General features: G+C 44.0%; 1 protein-coding gene across 2 annotated transcripts; it reads left to right on the top strand.

The window, feature by feature from the left end:
• The first annotated feature begins 2,435 nt into the window (after window positions 1-2,435).
• Window positions 2,436-13,330, top strand: HNRNPU (heterogeneous nuclear ribonucleoprotein U). Of its 2 annotated transcripts, none has more exons than XM_082702316.1 (14): window positions 2,436-3,977; window positions 4,932-5,043; window positions 5,128-5,201; window positions 7,229-7,368; window positions 7,945-8,044; window positions 8,471-8,583; window positions 9,106-9,369; window positions 9,686-9,805; window positions 10,227-10,355; window positions 10,445-10,613; window positions 10,876-11,130; window positions 11,441-11,625; window positions 12,001-12,072; window positions 12,484-13,330. In XM_082702316.1, exons 1-14 carry the CDS (start codon window positions 3,344-3,346, stop codon window positions 12,535-12,537), a joined length of 2,421 nt encoding a protein of 806 aa, XP_082558442.1. In that variant the 5' UTR covers window positions 2,436-3,343; the 3' UTR covers window positions 12,538-13,330. The 2 variants fall into 2 exon arrangements, with proteins under 2 accessions (XP_082558442.1, XP_082558441.1); XM_082702315.1 differs by having other exon boundaries at window positions 2,436-4,034.
• The last annotated feature ends 4,248 nt before the right edge of the window (window positions 13,331-17,578 follow it).

Below are 17,578 nucleotides of genomic sequence, written 5' to 3'. Positions count from 1 at the left end.
CTGTTTTCTATATTTGCTGTTCTTTCCCTCCACCTCTGCTAGATGCTTGCTGTTACCTTATTTCTTCAGCTTTCCTGACACCCCCCCATCCCCATTTACAGCTAAATTCTCACCCCCACATGAACATGCCCTGTTGTTCTCCTGACTTGCATTTCCCCGTAGGACCTGTTACCACCTCGATTTTATTTACTGCCTAACTCTCCCTGAGAGACTGAAGGCAGAGTTACACAGTTCACCGCCGTATTCCTAGTAGACCTGCCTGCTTTAGAGAATGTGCTCAAACATATTTGCTGAGTGCACTGTGTTTCTAACTCCAGGGTGTAGGTATGCCTTCGCATCAACCTGAAACGGTCAGCTGTATATTCTGAGCACCCTAACTGTGCCATCCATCGAAAACCCACACATCATCGGCTAATCCCTTTTTGCAGTTGAGACTTCCTTTGTCCCCTCTTCCACTCTGTATTCTCTGTATTCTTCGTAGTCTCTTAAGATTTCAAAAAGGAGGAATTTCAGGACTCTTCTAGGTCCCTCAGTGATTTAGGGGAAGTGATTCGTACTTTTACTGGCCTCTGCAGAACAGAACAAGTGTGACATTAGAAGTGCAAGTGGCGATTTGGACTTGCAAGTGGTAAAATATTGAATGGCAAATTTCATCTGTTTGTAAAAAGGACAAACAGTAACACGAGGGCTCTGGTCATTTGCAAAAGCTGTTTTTCTTTCAAATGTCCTCTAAGAAGGCCCCGTGTAGTGAAGGAGTGCTGGGGTGGGAAGGCCCTCAGCCTCCCAGACTGTAACATGGGCAGCCTGAAGACCATCTCTCAGCTCCATCGAGCTCTGAAAGTCGACGAAGCTCTTGGAGATAAAGCCACGGAACTTTTCATGTCCATCTAGTCTTATTTTTCTTGCTTGTTACCACTGACTTAACATGCCGAGAACGATGGTCACAGATGGATATTTAGACCTATAAACTTTCCTAGTTTATTTCTGATCAAATGAAAATGTTTTTAATAACACTAATATTTAAAATTGTGAACCTATCTAAGGACATTTACAACCTTAGAGGGCCATCATGTTAACTACATGTAACTTTGATTCATGAAGGAGCTGATGATCCGGTTTGTGAACATGGAAGCCCCCCCTTCCCATTCTTCCCAAAGAATTTATAACTCCAGTTTGTGAGTTGTTTATAAGCTCCAAGGACATTGTAACCAAAGGCTAAGTGAGTTTTTGGCAGTACTTGGAAGTTCCTATTTTGGGTGCCTTCCACCTCCACTAACTTAAAGTGAGAATTACCAGTACCGTACATAGTCCATTAACTTCAACTCTAATCATTTCACAAATGTTAATATTTCATTTATTTATTTATTTAAAGATTTTATTTAGGTATTTTACAGACAGAGATCACAAGCAGGCAGAGAAGCAGGCAGAGAGAGAGGAGAAGCAGGCTCCCTGCTGAGCAGAAAGCTGGATGCGGGGCTCAATTCCAGGACCCTGGGATCATGACCCCAGCCGAAAGCAAAGTCTTTAACCCACTGAGCCACCCAGGTGCCCCTATTTCATCTTTTTTAAAAAAAGATTTTATTTATTTATTTGAGAGAGAGAGAGCAAGTATGAGAAGGGGGAGGGTCAGAGGGAGAAGCAGACTCCTGGCTCAGCAGGGAGCCCAATGCTGGACTCTATCCTGGGACTCCAGGATGCTGACCAGAGCCAGAGGCAGTCACTTAACCAACTGAGCTACCCAGGCGCCCCTAATATTTCATTTTTATAATGACTGCGTGGTAAAATACATTCTTTTAAAAAGTTATGGAGAAGAAACTTTAAACCCAAAATCTATTAATCTGTTAAATCACACTGGCCTATGGGACAGTGTTCATATTGTTCCAAATTAACATTGGGGCAGCATTACTCTACCAGCTATAAAGCAGCAATCGGTGGGTAGAATTGACCTTAGTCGGAGATACTGGACCACTAGCTAGTCACTGTGCAGATTTTCTGGGGTTTAAGATGTTCCCCTCTATCACAAATGTAAATTGTCACCCCCTGTGCAAAAAACCTCAAGAACACGCCTTTTATTTAGTAAAGAGAAAAATTAAACTTCTGAAATACACCAAAATAACAGATTTCTTTCCGAGAGCGATTGGGTTTTTTTTTTTTTTGTTTTTTTTTTTAAACAAAATCCCGGCCCTTTATTTGTCATGAGCTTTTACTAGTTTCACCATTATTTACTCAGGAGTATTTCTATGGGATTAGGAGCAGAAACAGAATGTATGATCTAACTGGGTCTCATTGCTGGTGTGGATGGCCAGGTCCTAAGTTGGACAGAATTAATCTTGCAGAGGTCTGTCTCTCTGGGGAGGTAGGGAAAACTCAGAAATGCCATTCTGAGGCTGCTTTAACTTCTTTGGCTCTCAGCAGCGTGAGAGCAGCGGCCCCGAGGCTCGTCCAGCACGCCTTTGCAGCAGGGAGTAGAGAGGCTCACGCTCCCCACCCCAGCCCTGCATCAGGGGTGGGGGAAGAGACAAAAGAGATGCTCTGCCCTCGCCCTTCCCGAACTTAAAGAATCCAGGGCGCGAGGCAGGACTTGGGGAAATTAAACCAAATATGAAGCGGAAGGAAACCCCCCCGCGTACAGTAACTGCCAATTTGCGCTGCACAAATCAACACGGAAGTAAGAGTCCAAGGAGTTTTTAAGCGAATAGCGGAGAGAGAGATAAGAAGGCAAATCTAAGATGGAAGAAAAGGTGGAGGGCTCGCGTGGAACATGCCGAGGCGAGGCCTGCGCGCCTCGGGGGTGAACCCGGCCTCCGGGCTGGAGAGGCAAAGAGCCAGCCGAGGGCTGCCCAGACTCCTAGGGAAGCCAACAGAGGCTGCGGTGCATCGGTTTAACTGAAAGGCGGTTTCCTTCTCCTCCATTTGCTCGGTCCCAATTGGAAGCGCCCTGCGCGGCCTGCGCCGCGCTCTCGGCGGGTTCGGCGTGGGGGCGGGGAGGGAAGTACGGTCATGGGCGGGGCGGGGCGCGGGCGCGCTCCGGCTTTCCTCCTGCGCAGCGCTCCCGTCAGCGCAGGGGGCGGGGCGGCTATATTACGTGCGCGGCGCCGCCCCTGCGAGAGGACGTTGCGTGCTCGCTCGCGCCAGGCGAGTCTCCGCGTCTCCCTCGCGAACTCGGTGAAAGGAATTGGCGCCGTTCGACACCAGGCGGGTCCGCTCTGCAGCACGAACCCACCTCCAGCCGCAGCCGCAGCCGCCGCCCGGGCCGAGGAGCAGCCGCAGCAGCCGCCACCAGTGGCCGAGCGAGCGGAGCCGAGTTTGAGCCAGCGCCTAGCGGTGAATCGGGGCCCTCACCATGAGTTCCTCGCCTGTTAATGTAAAAAAGCTGAAGGTCTCGGAGCTGAAAGAGGAGCTCAAGAAGCGGCGCCTTTCCGACAAGGGCCTCAAGGCCGAGCTCATGGAGCGACTCCAGGCCGCGCTGGACGACGAGGAGGCCGGGGGCCGCCCCGCCATGGAGCCCGGGAACGGCAGCCTAGACCTGGGCGGGGATTCCGCCGGGCGCTCGGGAGCAGGCCTCGAGCAGGAGGCCGCGGCCGGCGGCGACGAGGAGGAGGAGGAGGAGGAAGAGGAGGAGGAAGGGATCGCCGCCCTGGATGGCGACCAGATGGAGCTAGGGGAGGAGAACGGGGCCGCGGGGGCGGCCGACGCGGGCCCGATGGAGGAGGAGGAGGCCGCCTCGGAGGACGAGAACGGCGACGATCAGGGCTTCCAGGAAGGGGAGGATGAGCTCGGCGACGAGGAGGAAGGCGCGGGCGACGAGAACGGGCACGGGGAGCAGCAGCCTCAACCGCCGGCGACGCCGCAGCAACAGCCCCCACAGCAGCGCGGGGCCGCCAAGGAGGCCGCGGGGAAGAGCAGCGGCCCCACCTCGCTATTCGCGGTGACGGTGGCGCCGCCCGGGGCGAGGCAGGGCCAGCAGCAGGCGGGAGGTAAGAAGAAGGCGGAAGGCGGCGGAGGCGGCGGTCGCCCCGGGGCTCCGGCGGCGGGTGAGTGCTGCGTTGTACGTTGCGCGCGGCGGGAGGCCCGCGCGGGGTGGGGACCGTGCCCCAGGCCTGCCGGAGCCCCGCCGGGGGGAGGGAGCCCCGGGCGGGGGCCGCCGCGGGGGAGGCGTGGGGGGGAGGGGGCGCGGGGAATCCCGCCCGGCCTCGAGGCCTGTGAGGCCTCGGGCTCGGCGTGTGCGGCGGCGGCGGCGGCGGCGGCGTCTCCATTATGTGGCTGGAGAGCCGGCGGGGGGGGGGGGGAGCTGCAGCTGCCGCTGGAGGGGGAGGAGCCGCGGGCGGCGGGCGGGAGCCCCGTCGGCCCGCGGTGGCGCCGCCGCGCTGCGTGCGCGCGGTGCGGGCACATGTCTCGGGGGGAGGGGAGAGGCCCGAGGGCCCGGGGCGGGCGCGCTTTGGCGGTGCTGGGCCGCGGTATTGTGCAAGGAGCGCAGGGGCTCGGCGTGACGTCACTTCCGGCGGGAGGGGCCGGGCGGGGAGAGCGGGGCGGAAGATCAGTACAATGCGGCCGCGGGGAACGCGGGCCCGGGTGGGGGAGGGGCGGGGAGGGCGCGCGGGCCGGGCCGGCCCCTCCCCCCTTCCTGAACTCTCTTCGGGATACACGTGGGCTCGGGGCCTGGGCCGCGCTAGTCTGCAGGAGCTTTCTCGAACCTTCGAGTAGGCTGGCAAAATTGGGAATGTCTTTGGACTGCGTCACTAACTGCGGGCCGGTTCCAAGCTGATTGTTCTTTGAATTCGCGTTGGATTCGTCGATTGTAAACGCTTACAAAAAGGAACGAGAGTCGGGCTTTTTGCGTCCGCAGGCAGGAGGGGCATCCCCCACCCCCACCCCTTCCCCGCGTGGTGTCGCGGCTTGGCCCCTTATAGTAGGGGTGTTGTGTGTTATAGGAGACGGCAAAACAGAGCAGAAAGGCGGAGATAAAAAAAGAGGGGTGAAAAGACCTCGAGAAGATCATGGCCGTGGATATTTTGAGTACATTGAAGAGAACAAGTATAGCAGGTAGAGAATGCCGATCTAGTTTGACCCGCCCCCGTTCTTTCTTGGGTAGGAAAAGCTGAATCAGGAGACAATTCTGTCTTTCAGAGCCAAATCTCCTCAGCCACCTGTTGAAGAAGAAGATGAGCACTTCGATGACACAGTGGTTTGTCTTGATACTTGTAAGTGAAGCTGTTTCTTCCCTTTCCTCCCCTAGTTACTAAATGTGGCGATTTTGGGTCCAAAATGTCGGAGTACTTGACGCAGGGCGCTGAACTTAAATGCAGAAAACTTAGCGTAAACCTAAAAGCAGGGAGATGATGATGGGTTGTATTCAGATTCTGGAAGCTTAAATACTCAGTACAGCATCAGTTGTGTCGTATTGATAATTTTACAGGCTTCAGCAATTTGGTGTGGTATATTTTATATGACTAGAAAGTTTGTTTGTAGGAATGTAAAATTAATGCCAGTTTTTGGTTTAGTTAATTAATGGAAACCTGTAAGACTACCTGTTACTTGTCGTTAGAGGCTCCTACAATAAAGTAATTTCATTTTTTTGGTAGAATTAAGTGAGCTATTCGGGCTAGTTAAGTATGTATTAATGACTTTTCCCATTAGCACACAAGTATATTCCCTATTCTAAAAGATTGTAATATTACTTTTTCAATAACTGCTCTTTTGTTCTCAATTCCAGTTCAGTAGCTGCTGCTTTAACATAAGTTGATTTCTTCCAAAGACCTGGGGCAGCAGCAGTGGGCTATCACTGGGCTACTAGCTTTCTTCAGCAGCGAATGGTATCAATGGCAGCGCTGTAAACACTGCTACTTTACCCAGTTGGGTTGCAATTGAGTATGAGGAAGTATTGCAAACCTCTAAATGGGCCTTGGCTGTCAGAAGTGTGATTTCGAATAAAAACATTTTGTTGGTTTAGTATTTGATCAGAATTCACAGTTTTTCACTTTGATAAATAGAACAAAGTGTAGAAATAATCGCTGGAGGAGTAGGTGGTAAGGTGTGAACCTGTCCCATAGATCTAGGGAGTTAATGTTTAGATTCCTATGTTTTCAAATACAAATTACCTTTAATCAGATTTGTGGGGCTGTAAATGTTAACTTTTAATATATTAAATATGCTTTACAGGTAGTTGAACTAAGGGAGTCTTTAAAGGAAGAAAACTGCACGTGGAAAAACAGTTGATTTGAGTTTTATTTTAAGTAGTTCGGTTGCTTAAATACAAACTAAGTTGGAATTGGCAAGGTAGTGAAGCGGTGATTCCAGAAGTTAACACTACTCTTCAAGTAGATGGGCTTTTAGCTGATTACCTAGGAACGTTATCTCATTTATGGCTATCTATATTGGGTTCAAACACAGTTGTTTAATTGAAAATCCTGCCAGTGATCAGGAATTTGAGAGCAAAGCTGATTTAAGGAGAATTCCAAACTATAGATCTAATTTCCTTTCATCAGTAAAAACTTAAAACAACTTTTTAATTTGAGGTGAGAACTCCCAAGAAGGTGCATGCTAATGAGCCACTGACCCAAAGGTAGCTAGGTTAAAGACCTTTCTTGGGGATTTGGGTAATCCGGGGAGTAGATAATCCCCCATTGTTACTGACCAACCAGCAAGCCTGGGGAAAAGGGACGTAGTAACAGTGTTAGACAACCAGGTTTGCACTTGGCTAGGTTGAGGCTGCTGCCTTCACAAGTTTGAGAATTTAGGATCTAGAGCCCCTGTAAAATTACAAAGTGCAGAATCAACAGCTCATACTCCTGCATTTTAAAGTATGTGGTCATGGACTCCCTTCAGTTTTTTTGTGGCACTGGTAAATTCTACCTGGTTCTGGCATGCTTCACTTTGATTTCCTGCTATCCTCTACTGCTTGCCTCTAAATCAAGGTAAAGAGCAGAGCAGGTATGTATCCCATGTCACATTGTCTTGATTATTTTATATACTTAAAATACACGTTAAACTTTGGTGTTTCTGGTTTCGTAGGCAGTTTACAATTTAGTTGATAAAATTTGGTGAGAGTGAGTTGGTGGGAGTGGGGCTTAAAGTGAGGATGAGAACAGCAGCATGATTTGTAGAAACTGAGTGTTCCATACAGCTTTAGGAAATTATGCAAGAACGCGATAACCAGGTTTTGTCTATATAGCAGATGTGTTTACGTTGGATGTCAAAAGAAATAATATGGTATTTGATATAATTGCAGATAATTGTGATCTACATTTTAAAATATCAAGAGACCGCCTCAGTGCTTCTTCCCTCACTATGGAGAGTTTTGCTTTTCTTTGGGCTGGAGGAAGGGCATCTTACGGTGTGACAAAAGGCAAAGTCTGTTTTGAGATGAAGGTAAATGCAGTTTTGTGGGGGGGGGGTTGTTTGATTTTTTAAAGAATCTTTGTGAGTTTCCATTTGCCTGAGAGTTAGGTGTCAGTGGAACTTTGAAGTTTTTGTGGATTAGAAGAGGGACTTGAAAAAACCTGTTATAACAGTTAATCGTATCTCTTACATCAGAAATTTGTGTTGTAGAGTCAGCCTGTTTTTATTTAGGGAGCTCCTTATCAGGCACTTGAAAGGCCCATGAAGGGTTTAAAAATAATTTGGTTAGGTTTCAAGTTTTGTTCCAGAGCCAAACATGTTGAATGTATATTTTAATAGATGTTGAGTCGAGAATCTGTAATTTCTAAACATTAACTGTTCTTTTAAATGTGAAGTCAACCAGGGACTTGACTTGAACCTTTATGGTTTCAAGTTTTAAGTTCTATCAATTTTTAAAGTTCTTGTAAATGTAGGGGAGAGAGGGTGGGGTAGAATGGGTGTCTTTTTGTCTTAGTAGCCAGAGAAGAATTACCTATTGCCCAGATGAAACAAGCTAGGGTTTCAAGGGTTTATCTTCCTTGTAATGATTCACGATTTGATTTTCAGGTTACAGAGAAGATCCCAGTAAGGCATTTATATACAAAAGATATTGACATACATGAAGTTCGGATTGGCTGGTCACTAACCACAAGTGGAATGTTGCTTGGTAAAGTTTCCATTTGAGTAGTATGTGCTCATGCGTGTTTAGGGGTCTGATTTCAGTAGTTAGACGCCAAGGCATTCTAAATCTTCTGCCTGTTTTTAATCTATTTTGTAGTATTTTAGGCGTTAACAGTACCACTAGTTTGTAGTGTAGGTATCAGCTGACTTTCAGGTTGTTCTTGTTTTTTGTTTTTTAATGATTACTTGTTTTATGATCAGTGGGTTAAAAATCACTATCGCATGGTATGAAGTTTTTCACATAGTTACATAACCCATCCAGCTTATTAATTCTCTACATCTAAAATGTAAATGGAAGAATGTTGGTTATATACCCATTTTTCTTGATTCTTTTCATCTTGAATGTTAAAATATGTGGGTCACTGGACTGTTTTGAACAATCATTTTCATGAAAGTTAATTTATTTCCTTAGGTGAAGAAGAATTTTCTTATGGGTATTCTCTTAAAGGAATAAAAACATGCAACTGTGAGACTGAAGATTATGGAGAGAAATTTGATGAAAATGATGTGATTACATGTTTTGCTGTAAGTCAGCTAAATTTCTGTGTTTAATTGAGAAGTTGTTCAGCTAGGAATTCTTTGAAAAGTACATCAGCATTAGCCTTCACTACTGTTCTGACTCAGAGCTACTTAACATAAAGGTGACCTGGAAATCTATTCCATTTGCTAAGGCAGCATTGTTTCTGCTTCTAGATACCTTTTTTTCATTCTTTATAACTGTAAGGAAAAGATTTTATTTATTTATTTGACAGAGATCACAAGTAGGCAGAGAGAGAAGGGGAAGCAGGCTCCCTGCTGAGCAGAGAGCCTGATGTGGTGCTTGGGGGTCAATCCCAGGACCCTGAGACCATGACTTGAGCCAAAGGCAGAGGCTTAACCCACTGAGCACCCTGGTGCCCCACATTGTTTGTAACTGTTAAAAAGCTCCTAACATTTAGCCTAAATATATTTTCCATAGGATAAGCTTCATTCTTCAAATTTTGAAGAATTTTTTAGAAAAAGTTTTTAAAGCAGATTAAAACCATCAATTTTTTCCCAATTTAACAGAACTTTGAAAGTGATGAAGTAGAACTCTCCTATGCAAAGAATGGGCAAGATCTTGGCGTTGCCTTCAAAATCAGTAAGGAAATTCTTGCCGGAAGGCCACTTTTTCCGCATGTTCTCTGCCACAACTGTGCAGTTGAATTTAATTTTGGTCAGAAGGAAAAGCCATATTTGCCGATACCGGAAGATTATACTTTTATCCAGAATGTCCCCTTGGAGGATCGAGTTAGAGGACCAAAGGGACCTGAAGAGAAGAAAGATTGTGAGGTAAGTTGGATTTTTTTTCTTCCTTTCTTTCTTCTTAAGCATTTGAAGATTATTTTTGTTTGGCAAAAATGACATTTGGAAGATCTGAATGATTGCAGTTTCATTCTGGCATGCCAGGTGCCATTAGCCAGTGATTGTCTCTTAGTAGAGCTGTGTTCTTATATGAAGAGCGGGGAGTTTCTAAAAATTGCCTTTGTTTTTAGGGCAATGAAGATTTATATATCTAAACTGGGTTCTTGTGCATTTAAAAAATTACGTATAAGGGATTCTTAGATGGCTGTAGTGATAAGTGAAATGCCGGTTATTTCTGCTGTAGGTTGTTATGATGATTGGCTTGCCAGGAGCTGGGAAAACCACCTGGGTTACTAAACATGCAGCAGAAAACCCTGGTAAATACAACATTCTTGGAACAAACACCATAATGGATAAAATGATGGTAAGTAAAAATATTTAGGGTGTCCTCTCAGCATTTTAAAAAGACCGGAAAGTATTCTAACTTGTTTGTCTGGTGTTTTTATGCATTTTGTTAGTGTTTGAGAGGTAGGAATTTGTCAGAGTTAAGATTGATTGAAGTAGAAGACGTAAGTTACCTTTATGTGTAAGGTAAAGTGCGTCCTGGTGGCTAGGTTTTGCTGGGTTTTTTCCCTATGAAGTTTCTTGAACTGGCAACATTTAGTAGCTAAAAAAGAAGTGAACAGCAGAGCATCTTGTTACATGGTAAAGTGAGCCTTTCATAATGACGAGGAAAGGCAGTATTTAAATTAGCAAATGTCTGGTTTCCACATAGATCTGAGCTGATACTAGAAAAAATAAGCTTCATTCACAAGTTCAAAGGAACTTTTTAACTTTTAAAACAGGTGGCCGGGTTTAAGAAGCAGATGGCGGATACAGGAAAACTGAACACGCTGTTGCAGAGAGCTCCCCAGTGTCTTGGAAAGTTTATTGAGATTGCTGCCCGTAAGAAGCGGAATTTCATTCTGGATCAGGTAAGCAGTAGTTTTGAGGTTGAAAAAAGGAGTTGATTATTGGGTTTGGTGTGGAGCTAACATCTGGCTTTATAAACTTTGCTTTCAAGACAAATGTGTCTGCTGCTGCCCAGAGGAGAAAAATGTGCCTGTTTGCAGGCTTCCAACGAAAAGCTGTTGTAGTTTGCCCGAAAGATGAAGACTATAAGCAGAGAACACAGAAGAAAGCAGAAGTCGAGGGAAAAGACCTACCAGAACACGCAGTCCTCAAAATGAAAGGTATGGAATTTGAGTCTGCTACCGTGTTAATCTTGTGTGATTTGTGTTTTTAAATTGAGTGAAGTCTCCTGTCAGCAATACTGTTTTGACGAATCACATATTTGTTCCATGTAAATGAAGGTTTGGTTTATTTCTGTTTCTAGGAAAATACGTTCATAAACCAGGATAGAACACATGGTGTCGTTTCAGAGAACAAAAGCCACTTGAGTTTGGGCTTCAGGGTTGTGGAGGTTTTAAGCTAATCTGACCTTATTCCTTGTAGGAAACTTTACGCTGCCCGAGGTGGCTGAGTGCTTTGATGAAATAACCTATGTTGAACTGCAGAAGGAGGAAGCCCAGAAACTTCTGGAGCAGTATAAGGAAGAAAGCAAAAAGGCTCTTCCGCCAGAAAAGAAACAAAACACTGGCTCGAAGAAGAGCAATAAAAATAAGAGTGGCAAGAACCAGTTCAACAGAGGCGGCGGCCACAGAGGCCGTGGCGGCTTCAACATGCGTGGTGGCAACTTCCGAGGAGGAGGCAAGTTCGCTGGGAGCGCGGGCCTTGTTTGCTTGGCGGCTGAACAAATGATGAGAATCTCGCAGTTTGGGGGGGGTGTGGTTTAGTGGAGTTTGACCTCGGATGTTGAATTCGGGTTGATCCTGCTGCCCTAGGAACTGGTTTAAAATCTTGTGACTTGATAAACAGGTAGATTACGTGAGTGCTTAAATTAATGCCTGCGAAAGTAACTTCTCCTACCATAAAGGACTGGTCTTGAGGTTCCTGTAGTTAGTTCTGTGTGTAAAAGAGGCAGAACATGCTGTTAAACGAAGCATCTCTTCGTTTGTAGCTCCTGGGAACCGCGGTGGCTACAACAGGAGGGGCAACATGCCGCAGAGAGGCGGCGGTGGCGGCGGCAGTGGCGGAATTGGCTATCCGTACCCGCGTGGCCCTGTGTTTCCCAGCCGAGGCGGTTATTCCAACAGAGGGAACTACAACAGAGGTGGAATGCCCAACAGAGGGAACTACAACCAGGTAATGATTTCCAGCTCTCCAGGCACTGATGGGCTGCAGGATCTAGTCTGGAAGGCTGTAGGTTTGCATCACAAGCCTCACTAAGAGTCGGAAGCAGCGCAGCCTGTGTGTCTGTCTGCAGTGGTGTTAGACTAGTGAAGGAAGATGAGGCTCACTGAATTTTGATTTTCAGGTGAACTAGATTTGAGTCAGGTTGATGCCTTAGCTGAATAAATTCTACACCCGAGAACAGCAGCAGAGAGGTTCCTGGCGCTTCCTCATTGCCAGCAGCCGATCCTTTCTGTGCTGTTGCCTCCCCCAGGTACAGAACTAACAGGCTGTGCTCGGAGTTCTTAAAGATGTCTTTTTCTCTCACCGCCCCCCCCCCCCCCACAGAACTTCAGAGGACGAGGAAACAATCGTGGCTACAAAAATCAATCTCAGGGCTACAACCAGTGGCAGCAGGGTGTAAGTAATCTCTTATGTGCTATGGACATTAATTGCACTTTAAGTTCATAAAGAGTCAGTCTTGAAAAACTTGTCCAGGGATTGGAGTGTTACAGGGCAAGGTGTGAATATAGGTGGAGTTCGCTGTAATTTAATGTTATAATAAAATATTCTTTAATACAGACGGTTCTTTTTATTGCTAGCTTTAATGGTATAAACTAACCAAGTCATGATGTGTTTCCTTTTGTAACGTGTTTATTGATAATAATGGGATATTAATACTAACTAAATCTGGTTTGGTAGAAGTCAGAGGTATATGACAGGTGTAAATTTGTTTCCAGCAGTTACTCTGAATTAGATTGTCATTTCCTAAAAGCAGTTTGAGTGGCTTATTGATGTTTTTTTCTTTAAAAAAAAAATTTTCTCTTACAGCAATTCTGGGGTCAGAAGCCATGGAGTCAGCATTATCACCAAGGATATTATTGAATACCCAAATAAAACGAACTGATACATATTTCTCCAAAACCTTCACAAGAAGTCGACTGTTTTCTTTAGTAGGCTAACTTTTTAAACATTCCACAAGAGGAAGTGCCTGCGGGTTCCTTTTTTAGAAGCTTTGTGGGTTGATTTTTTTTCTTTTCTTTTTTGTACATTTTTAATTGCAGTTTTAAAGTGAATCGTAAGAGAACCTCAGCATTGTGCACGATAAGAGAATGTGTCAGTATTTCAGGGTTCTACATTTTATCTGTAAAATGTGACTTTTTTTTTTATCACAACAAAAGTAAAATGTTGCTTTGTACCTGGTGTCTTTTATTAAGAATTTACTCCCCCCATTTCTCACAGAGATAACAGTCGGGAGTCATTGTCACAATATAATAGAAATGTTAGCAACCAGATTCATGTAAGGACTAAGGCGTCCTCATGAATTGCATAAGACTCTGTACTGCTCATAGTACACTCCATCCTCTCTCTAGTTCGCTGAGTAGTGGAGGGGGAAAGCTTCAATAGTAGTTTCCGACAATAACTGGGAAGGCTTTTTTTCTTATTTTAAATAACAATGGAATTGGCATAATTGGGAATGAAGATAAAAATTGGAACCAAGATAGAGAAGATGGAGTGTATGTAGAAGGGCTGTTAAAAATGTAAAACTTGGTTGCATTATTTGTGGAGGCTCAAACTTGTGAAGGTTCAATACCATACTTTTTCCATTTGTTCTGCATTTTGATTCTGAAAAGAAAGCTGGCTTTGCCCATTTCTTATTAAAAAAACTTGTTGTAAATCCAGTTGTCTAATGGGATCTATATGAAGTTAGCTATGTCTGTATGCCCTTCTCCCACAAAATACTGTATAACTAGTGTGCTTGTAGTAGTTACTCCACCATCTTTGTAAGCTAATGACATTGTGAGTCACCCATTTATATCTTAATTTTTAATCATGTCAGTTCTTGAATGGGTATCTCCTTAGCCTGCTGATTTCTTTTTCTTTCTAAAGAAAGTGGGTGGAGAAATTAATTTAGACGTTTGTTTGCAATAAAAAGAATTCATTTTACTCTCGTTTTGGGATTCTCGCCATCAAGGTTCAAAATCCCTTTATAAAACTCCCAAGAGGAGAAAATTTAAGTGTGTGCTTTCTGGACAGCTTATTCTTTACTCTGTACTTGGAACATTTAGGTTTTAAAAACTTAAATGTATACTGATAATTGACTTTGAATTATGAAGTAAAGTTGAATTCTTCCTTCCCCTCCCCCCCAGATGACTTAACATTTTAATGAGGGGAAATGGTGTACTGGCTGGGAGAAGTTAACACTCCATTTACCATCTTTACCAAATGCTAATGGCTGTCCTCAAACCGAATATCTTATACGCACGTATCTAATACATGAAACTTTGGGAACCGATGCTTTTAGAAGCCATCATGCGAGCCAGTCATTGATTTCACTACTACACAACACTGCTAACTTAACCGTAGCTATGTGATGACATTAGATCCCCTAATCGTAATTCTATTGGGTTTGCACAGAACACTTAATCTTCTTAAAGGACCCTCACTGATGTGAAGTGAGGAATCAATCAGGAGTCAAACTGTAGAACTAAAACTTGACTACAGTCTAGTGTTTTGTTGGTGTTTTAGGTTCTGGTAAGTTTAGGTTTGTCTATTTGTTTGCTTAAGATTTTTTATTTTAGCCATTTTAAATCAGATCTTAAACTTCTTCATAACTCCTAGGAATTTTGCTACAAGCCGAGCTGGAGTTGAGTTTTAGATGGTGGTGTAGGTTTAGTTGATAAATTTTGGAACAAAGGCTAATCCTGTAATTACCATAAGGTACAAGGTAGTGTCTTGAGGGATTTGTTTTCTTAGCAGTTAGCTTACTGGTAGCAACTGCTGGCATGAACTATTTTGCAGTATACATTATAATTACTAGGATTGCATAGACCTACCCAGGGGAAAAAGTTCAACCTTTGTTGCTAATCAGTGTTTTAGGTACCTTTGAAGAATCGTGGATCTTTCTTCTAGCTTGTAAGCAGTTCATATTCTAATAATCTCAGTGGGAGAGTAATGGCCAAGTATGGTAGACTGTCATGCCTTGTGGAGCCCAGAAAACTTTGGGAAGAAAGGTGCAATAGATAACAGGTACTGTCCAGGAGAATTAAAGTTTCCCGAAGCAGCCTCAAGTTTAGTATATGTGCTGCCGAAGCTAACACGCTGCCTCAAGTTTAGAATTTGTATGTATGGAAAGAAAGAATCCTGGTGTTTAAGAAACTCAGAAGATCAGAGTGGAGCAGGTCACAAGCAAGCAAGAGGGAGAAAAGTGAGGATTGCCATTTGGCCAACTTAAGTCTGCCAGTGAGAAGCTGGGTTTAGTCTTTGACCCTGCTCTTGCCTACCTCTCTGTGGCAAGCAAAGCACCGAGTAAACTAAAGGCAGTTCTGAACAGGGGTCCCAACTACTCCCGTGAGATGGCTGTTGCTTTAAGTGGTGCTTTCCCTAGAAAGTTCTGCAGGGAGTTGGACTGATCATCCTGAGTCAGGTGTTGGATCAGATTGGTCAGCTACAGTCGTGTCAACAGCATGAATAGGTGAGTCAGGAAAGGGCAGAAAGCAGTGCAAGATAGAAATGGAGTAACTGATGCTGTCCCATAGAACGTTTCATTGGTTGCTGGTAGTTTACATCTTGCTTACTCCTGTCTGGCCTTGACAGAGAACTCTGGCTTGGACCTAGGAGGCCAGCACTAACCTCTGGCCCTGATAATGGATATCTGTCACAGGAAGATGGAATCTTAGAATGAAGCTGGAGTCAAATCAGTCTGACATTGAAATGACAAAAGGAAGTCCTATAAAATCCACAAAACAAGCAGCTCACATAGGCCTAGGATAGATCAGTCTGACAATAAGGACATTGAAACTAGAGGGTCCTGAGCACTAATGAGGTGTGGAAGCTTCTTAAAAAGAGACCCATTTTCTTCGAAAAAGTGCTTAAAATTTTTTTAGGTAAAGTCTAAGTATTTATGACTTTCTGGAGAGGTTACATTCATGGACAGATTATGTTCTGTATTTAATGTTTGCATCATTTGTGAGTTGAACAACTTGTTTTTCTATAAGGTTGACATAAATTGGCTTTTTATCCTAGGATCATTCAGTTCATCCCATTGCGCAAATAAAAACGAAGTATTTTCATAGCTTTTTACGCAGTGGTATAGACTTGTCACATACAAAGACCTGATGATCGAGTTCTATGGGAGCATATCTGATACTTGAAAAAGCCGAAACCAGAAGCAGTTTCTGCTGAAGAAGGCATAATCCTATCTTTCATAGCCCAAGTCTTGGTTTCTGGTATTTAGACATAAATGTGGATCTTAAAAAGTTTATTTCCGTAATTCCCTCCATACATGTAAACTCTAAGACCTCTTTAAAAAAAAAAAAAAAAGAGGGTGGAACCTGTAGGAGAGAAAGATTTCTCTGCTCCCATACCCCAGAATAGTCGATGAAATACTGTAGAAATACTTGTAGAATTGCTACGAAATACTGTAGAATGGTGTTTTTTTCTAAAGCCATTTTCTCAAATTTTTTAAAATGGATTGAATCGAAACTTTATGGTTCCCGTTTCTGAGGCTCTGAGAGAAACTTGGTTTTAGTTTTAACATTTTTTAGTAAGGATATGTGGTATTCTGACCTTGGCAGTAGGTTGCATTTGTTAATACAAGCGTTAAAGGATATTAAGTTAGTACTTTGAGTAAGAATCACCTGCATTAGCTCCCAAAACAGCAGTATGAATTTATTAGTGGAAACCGGTCTCTTCATATCATTATTGGCCTAAACTTACTTAAAACTAGAGTACCCTTCTGGTAACTTGGATAATTTTTAGATTTGAATGTCCTCCTTGGCCCTATTTTCAGCTTCTCCGCTAGAACACGCAGGTGGTAGGTCTCACCAGTTGAGTGGTTGGGTTTTTATTTTGGTTGCTCTAATGCCCAGTTTTTTGGTTTTGTTTTTATACCTAGTTGCCAGTGCTTACAGATACCATGTTAGACACATACTAAACATCCTTTGTGTAGCTAACTTTTGTCTTACTAATCTTTACTAACCTTGATACTGAAATAAACCCTTCAGAATTATTTTGGAAGCGACCTAAAAGTGTGCTGATGGATATAGTATGTATCTCTTTCGAGTGTGTGGGATAGGACAAAGAGAAAACCCAGGATCCGCAGCATCTTAACATTCCAAAGCATATTTATGTGTGTGTGAAATCAAGTAGTTGAAATAACCTACCTTCATAGTTCATTTTTACTGTGTTTTGCTAAAAACATGGTACTTATTTGATGGTCACACTTTGATTTGGGGAGTAGCTGGAGCCACCAAAGAGGGCTTTAGGTTGGTGGGAAATGGCTAACGGTTTGCACTTACAGTAAGGCTGTACTGTCCGACCTACCCAGTTGACTAAAAATCTAGGTGATTGGATATATTTAATTAGATTACCTAAGGACCTAAATTTAGTCTGTAAGGCTGAGTAGATTGTAAAATATTATGTTTGAAACGTTCACCTAGACTTATTTTTAAAATGTGACACCTGTGTGAATTGTGAGGTTACGTTGGGATGTGCTGTCAGTATGGAAAGCGGAGTAAGGACAGGTATTTGGTAATTGACGTAGGTTGCTGGGGAATTTCATTGTGATCGCAGATGAGTGTTTGTAAGGGAACAGACAGACTGCTAAGCCAGCACATCAGGAACCACTGGTTAGGTAGGTTATTGGGATAAGACCTTAACAATGTGCTTAAATTTGTATTTACTTGATCATTGCCTAGGAAGATTACAGTTTTCTCCCTTCTCATGCCAGGATCCAACACATTCTTGCGTCTTGACAAGAACAGGGTTTTGCTTTTAAACAAAGCTGGATCTGTGGGTATGAGAAACAATATGCTGTAGTCAAAAGTGTTGAGGTAATAACCGTCCAGGCAGATAGATAAAGGTCTTCACGGGAAAGTGGACTTCCTCTGCTGCACCGTTAGTGACCGCGGCGCAGCCGGTGGTG

The sequence above is a fragment of the Mustela nivalis genome (genome assembly GCF_964662115.1).
Source record: "Mustela nivalis genome assembly, chromosome: 16".
Lineage (NCBI taxonomy): Eukaryota > Metazoa > Chordata > Mammalia > Carnivora > Mustelidae > Mustela > Mustela nivalis.
The sequence above is the reverse complement of the archived record's forward strand: the minus strand, read 5'-3'. Positions and strand labels throughout refer to the sequence as shown.

What these genes read in the sequence shown, in the direction of transcription:
- HNRNPU (XM_082702315.1), top strand. Translation starts at nt 3,344, where the DNA reads ATGAGTTCCTCGCCTGTTAATGTAAAAAAGCTGAAGGTCTCGGAGCTG. An exon ending in CCCCGGGGCTCCGGCGGCGG is followed by an intron (nt 4,035 to 4,931) that starts GTGAGTGCTGCG and finishes TGTGTGTTATAG; the next exon opens with GAGACGGCAAAACAGAGCAG. An exon ending in CCATAATGGATAAAATGATG is followed by an intron (nt 9,806 to 10,226) that starts GTAAGTAAAAAT and finishes CTTTTAAAACAG; the next exon opens with GTGGCCGGGTTTAAGAAGCA.